The 6,807-nt window shown below is 41.9% G+C and overlaps 1 protein-coding gene across 1 annotated transcript; it reads left to right on the forward strand.

Annotated features, from left to right (window-relative positions):
• Positions 1-2,150: 2,150 nt before the first annotated feature.
• On the forward strand, positions 2,151-5,785 carry LOC124596176 (proline-rich protein 2-like). The gene is made up of 2 exons (XM_047135214.1): positions 2,151-2,305; positions 5,352-5,785. Exons 1-2 carry the CDS (start codon positions 2,267-2,269, stop codon positions 5,628-5,630), a joined length of 318 nt encoding a protein of 105 aa, XP_046991170.1. The 5' UTR covers positions 2,151-2,266; the 3' UTR covers positions 5,631-5,785.
• Positions 5,786-6,807: the final 1,022 nt, after the last annotated feature.

The raw sequence follows: 6,807 nt of genomic DNA on the forward strand, positions 1-6,807 counted from the left end.
CATTGACAATGATGTTGGCAGAACGAGGGTGACTTCTTACACCAGAAGTCTTTGGGTGCCATTGCCCATGACTTTTATTCAAAATTTAAGCAGTGGCGAGTTTCGCACCTGGAACCCAGTACGTTTTGATTACTAGTTAAAGCTCTATACTTTCTTATTCTCACAGTTTTTTTCATTACGAATGGCAGCTAGTCCTCCTGCGTTTCCTGATTATAAAGGGACCTACACGGAGGAAGGATCTATTTGCGACCGCCACTTTGACAATAAAAGAAATAGTAACATACACACCACTTCAGACATGTACTGCTCACTACGCCTCTCCCGATAGCTCTACCTAAACATAACAAAGGTGGCAAGCAAAGGGGCGAGAGGTTGTCATATATCTGTAAGAGAGAAAAAGGTATTTTTTCTTCTACTGATCATGTTGCTTTTTTTTCAGTGAGAAATCCATGACCGTCATCTCGAAAATAAAAGAAGATCATAGTATCAAACATCGCAAAATGGTGCATCAGACAAGAACAACTGCTTTTTGCAGGAACATTCCAGATAGGTGGCTGGTCGTAGGAAGCACTCCAGAGGAAGTTGGAAAAGTACTTCCTGTGTAATTCCTTGCGTCCGCGTAAGTCCAAAAATCGAGAATACATTTCTTACCAGTTGTAAAATAATACCGTACTGCAAGGGCACGAACCAATTCGCACAGTGAATATTCGTCAGAAGGTATTACACGTAATCCTGGAACAAAGGTGTCATGTGTGGTGTAAATCGTGCAAGAGCGGAACGTTTGAGGAAAGCCAGAATTCGCTGGACCAATTACCAGACATCTACTGCTGGTGATTTCCACCCCGCAAAGCGGAGAGTCTGTGAGGTGTACTTGGTGGAGACAAGAACGATTGTTTCCCGTTGACAGGGACATACCACACGGAGCGTGCATTAGTGTCAAGACTATGAGCGTTTACAGCCCGCCATATATGGCAGTACCTGTAGTTCTGGTGCTTCTATTCTATCAGATTTGGGGTGCAGGCCTAGACCATGGGTGCCCCTGCAACTCGTATATGGAAAAACAGACGGGAAAGGTCAAGATTCGCAGGATATGTGATGAGGATGAATGTGGACAGAATGACCAAAAGAGTATTGAAAAAAATGGGTATGAATAGCGGAGAGCCTAGTAGCAATTGGGTTCTAAACCTCAGGAACGATTATTCAAAACTGAGAATAAAGTTGAAAAACTGAGAAGCCAATGCACATATATTTTGCAATGCACCAGATATCGATGACAGAGAAGGGCAGGAAAACGACAGAGAGTCTCCAATGTACCGGGCAAAATGATACGGAAGATCTCGAAAGATGGGCAGAAGAGAAGGATGAAGAGGTTCTGGGCCAGACGTAGAAAACGCAGTTCACGAGGGCCGAACCGAGAGGAAAACAAGAACTTTTCTCACGCTCTAATGCGCGAAGAGAGTTTCGCTATGTCATTTGCTGTTCACCACGAAATAAATTTCCAGGAGTGGAACACAGATTAGAAGAAAAGAATGATTCGCAGTAAACGTCACGACAACGAATGTGTTAGAGCCTGACCACAAGCTTGGAATGGATAAACTTGGGGTAGAAATTGTGGAGTGTCCTTACCACAGGAATCACATCAGCATTCATCATTATGGCAACCATGGAGGATATATGTCTGTGTGGTTGGCCAGGGTTTTTAACCACACTCTCTCCGCAGGAGACTCCAGTCCTGAACCATTGCAGAACCTTACTTTCTTTAAGAGCTTCAGGACGCCTACCCTACAAATAGCATTGATGATTTACTTCAAATATGTGCTTCTACAAGGCAGCTACAGCTATATTAGTCACTTAAATGGTTGATACCACGGTACCTGACCATACACATACTTCATGAAATCACATTTGTCAGATAATGTAGTATGTCACCCCCACTATCACATTACTATTTTCTTTTTCGACGAAGATTCGTGAAGTCTCCGCTACCAGCTACGTCATGACTTGTTGGTTCATTATTTCTTTGAGGCAGACATCTAGGAACAATTGGGTGTCGATGAAAAACTGAGCGACAATAAGAAATTCATTTAGTCGCAGCAGTGCTCTGTGACCTTGTGATTATACCATATCCTCCACTGTCGCATTTCGACGGCAGTCTCTGCTCAGTCCCTTTGTTAAAGAGTCACGGAATCACGAGTACTTCCCATCACGCAGTGGCGAGCCTTATAAAAGCTCTGCAGCACGGGATCACCTCAGCACTTCCATCACCATGAGGGCAACAGTGGCAGCTCTTCTCCTGTGTCTTGTGGTGAGTAGTATGGACTGAGACTTTATCTAAATTTGTGCTCTACGTACTTTTACTGGTACTTATTTTCACATCCACTTACAAACACTGAATGCTTCAAAATGTACCACAATTTTCTACCTGTAGCAAGCCATTCTCGAATCTAAGGGTTGCATAGGGTTTGAAACTTATCGGTTCTTTAAGCGACATCATATTAGTTCCATACGTACAAATAAGGACAGTTGTGAGATTGTACCAAATTCATCAATTTCGTGTGAATCGTTTATGAACTATACATGCGTAATATCAGTAAATAATCTGCATCCTCCTTCTTACTGGATCAATATTTGCACGGCTAACAGCCGAAACCCGTGTCTGAGCATCCACACGTTATTACTGGCGGATTTCAAAAATCGTAAAACATCGGTCCAAAAAGTTTCGAGATTATATTAGTACAAAGTACAGAAAAATTAATATGGTGGTTTTAATGCTTAAGGTATCCAACGTACCCCTTCCCACCTCCCACATTTGATTACAAGGCACAGAACATCCACACACGGATGAGTAACTGTCAGCGAGATCTATCTTTGACATGTTGTTCAAATGTTGTGTCCCATTGGTTTGAAAGTCGGTTATATCGTCAAACGTTAACACTTTACGTAAATTTCTGCACTTTGTCATTCTACAGTGGCCTCGATATCGTAACACGAAATCTCATCACCAGTGATGATTTGTCCGAGTAAAGAACTGTCCACGTGTTTTGTTTCAAGCTAGTCACGGCAGGTCACCAGGCATCGTCGCTTTCGTTCAGGAGTCAAGACGTATGGGACAAACCGTGTACACACTTTCCTTCTCTTCAGGACACTCTCAAGAATGCCTTAAACTCTTAGAGCTGTTGCTCCATTGCGATTTCTGACACAACAGAGATTACACCGTATGGTCGCACTTCGACTATGTACTTGACACAGCCTACTTACCTGCTTAAACTGACTCGTCGAATGTATGTCTGTGTTTTTGAGTTGTTCGGGTTGTCACTGTAGTTACTGGGCTGATTCGCTTATACGCCAGAAATAAAATCAGTCTCGGAATTTTCTGGATGGTCGGCGAACGTAGAAAAATGCCGTCAGATTTTCTTCCTCGTGTCTAGCTGGTACTTCATTTCTAATGCTTCTAATGATCTTGCATCTGCATATCTACATCTTTTATGAAAGATTACAGGATATTTGTTATCATCTGTTTGCGGCATATGTTTGTCGCCGTTTGTCACTTCATCAGAGAGGTTGAAATTTCTCTAGCTCTGCAAGTACAACATCAGTAATCCCTCTAGAAGCGCCTATTTTCAAGTGATATTATTGGGTCAATCCTTATTCTTCACTCATGTTGTGGTAATAATCAAAGTAGTACATCTCTGACGATACAGAGCTTAATATGAGAATTCAACAAAAATAGCGATTAATCACGAATATAAAAATTAGAATAATCATGAATCAAAACGCTAAAATATTGCTATCGAGTAATTGAACAATGTAGCACATGTTACGCAACAGCATTATTTTGTATACTAGAAGCTTGTTACCAGGAGTAGTTCGCTTGCTTATTTATTCCCCTCTGATAGTAGACAGCAAGGGAAATCTAATCTTACATACTGACGGGGAAAACCGCAACACCAAAAAATAAATAACGTCGAGTAATGAAATTTCAGGAATAGATTTGCCGAGGTAACATATTTAAATCATTAACATTGCAATATCACACGTTAACATCAATGCGAGATAAGGTATTGGAAATATCAGATGTTGGTACATCAGTAACCGATGTAACGGTCAGATTGTTGAATGCAAGCACGGAAACAGGAACGCATTGTGTTGTACAAATGACGGATGTCAGTTTCTGGGATGAGGTTGCACGCCTGTTGCATTTGGTCGGTCAATACAAGGACGGTTAGTGCTGTTTGTGGAAGACGTTAGAGTTGTCAACCGATGATGTCCCAAGGCACATGTGGACACTGTAGAGCGTAGTGGGTTACAACAGCAATATGTGGACCAGCGTAATCCTTTTGGTAAAAGCTGTTTATGGATGGGAGCACTGCAGGTCGAATCACCAAACTGATGTGCATACTTCCAGTCAGGGTGCGGGGGGCGACCACGAGACTGCTGCTGTTGGCAGACAGAGTGGCACTACACACCAGACCATAAATCCAGTCGTAGGTCCCGTGTGTCTAGCACGCCACTAGGTAGGTTGTAGGCACTCGGATGGTCTCCAAAACACAGCCATCACTGGCACTGAGGCGGAGCCAGCTTTCATAAGAGATCACAACAAACTTTTGCCCTGCCCCCTTACGGGCTCTCGCTTTACAACACTGACGTCGCAAATGGCGGTGCTTTAGGGTCAGTCGAGTGGACGCTACAGAGCATCTACAGTAGACCCGTCCTTCAATTAAGCAACTTATAACAGTTCTTTTTATCATTGTGGTGGCAACTTCTGCTCAGATTGCTGCTGCAGATGCAGTACGATGTGCCTGAGCTACACACCGAACACGATTGTCTTCCCTCGCGGTAGTTCCACACGGCTCTTTGGAACGCAATCTTCTCGCTACTGTATATTCTTGCGACCATCCCTGCCAGAAATCATGTGCAGTGTCCACATTCCTGCCAAGTCTTTCTGCAATGTCACGTAAGCAACATCCAGCTTCTCGAAGCCCTTCTATACGACCTTGTTTGCACTCAGTGACGTCTTTCTGGCGAAACACAAATAATGGCATGGTACTAACTCAAATTGACATCAGTGCATACATTTCTGTATGATTACTTGAAGTAATCATCAATAATCGTTGAACATGCTCATTCTTTAAGTTTCTGTAATAAAACAGTAAGACTGGTTTCTAATTTGTGTCAGTGTAAAAAGATGCATCTGATGATATAGTCCTAATAGTCACAAGTCAACATTTCTGTGATTCATTGGCTTTGTTTCAAAACTACATTAGCATAATCTTAATCTCTGTTCAAAAGGAATACCACTTAATTCCCGTCTACATATATGATGTACTTTACAATATGACATTCTACTACAGGTATCAACATGCCGCAGCCAGGAGACTCCACCTGGCCCTCCTGGACCAACTGATGGGCCACAACCAACTGGTCCACCAGGGCCACCAACCGGAGGTCCTGATCCAACTGGTCAACCTACTGGAGGCCCTGAACCAACTGGACCACCAAGTCCACCAACTGGAGGTCCTGAACCAACTGGAGAGCCCCAACCAACTGGAGGGCCACAACCAACTGGTGAACCTCAGCCTACTGGAGGTCCTCAACCTACTGGACCACCAGGGCCACCTGGCCTTTTTTAGCCTGGTGTTTTCTAGTGATGCAAGATTAGCGCACCTGGAAACGTTAAAGGATTTCAGCTTTTACTTTTATAGTTGACTTCATCTGCGTTAATTGATGGAAGTGTTCGTATGTGTCATAAAAATCAATTCTGATTAAACCAGCAATGAAAAAGCTCCATTAACGTTTTATTTACTGTGTACTGTAAAAGCAACCAGTTCTCCAAAATATGGTAACAATATGTAAAAATTATTGCAGGAGTTACTATCGATTCATACCTCATGAAATTCGTTACCACATGATGTGCAGTTCCAGAAGATGCTGTACGTTGCTGAAGGAGTCCGTGTTACCGACTACGTGCACTTCAGGAATTGACATGAGCAAATATATCTTCAGGAAACACTCTTGCCGTCTATAAAAAGCCCTGTTCACAGTGTACTGATATATAACCTTTGAATGATATTCGGACTTTGATGTTCTGTAATACAACTTGTGACCTGAGATGATGCCTTTGAAATCTATTTTCTCCTTCTTCAGTTACATTTTTTTTCCTCTATTTATGTATGAGAATTGGCACACATATATAATTATTTCGATAGTGTGATTCTTAAATTTCTTGGGTCTTCTTTTATTAAATTAATATGTTGCCTTCTAATACAAATATTTATCTGGGATCTTCGTAGATCCTAGCATATCTTCCAGAACGAATATTAACCGCAACTCAAACATAGCATATCTCCCAGAACGAATATTAACCGCAACTCACTGTAACATCAGCAGTAGCAATGACAGAATGGATAGGAACGAATCTCTTTTTGACTGCTCTAACGCGGTGCACCCATTTACAAGGAATATGTCGCTAACGAGAAATTAAGCTCTATTTATCAGGACATAAATAGTAATTAATATGACTAGATGAGTGTCCTCAGTATTGTTTTAGAGTAGCATCACCAATAAAATAGAAGCTACTAAACTTAATCATACCGATGTGACCAAACCGTCCAGTTTCAACCAGAATGGCTATGTGGATGCTACAACATTAAATCTAAAAGATTAAATAGGAAAGAAAATGAACTGCGAGTCATTAAGGAAATAACGAGCAGATGCATTGTCTTTTCAGTCGAAATATTATTGAAGGCTCTCTAAGCATTATGCAGCTCTGAGTAATACACAGCCATCCATTTCAAATTGGGCAAACTG

Source organism: Schistocerca americana, chromosome 2 (assembly GCF_021461395.2).
Source record: "Schistocerca americana isolate TAMUIC-IGC-003095 chromosome 2, iqSchAmer2.1, whole genome shotgun sequence".
Lineage (NCBI taxonomy): Eukaryota > Metazoa > Arthropoda > Insecta > Orthoptera > Acrididae > Schistocerca > Schistocerca americana.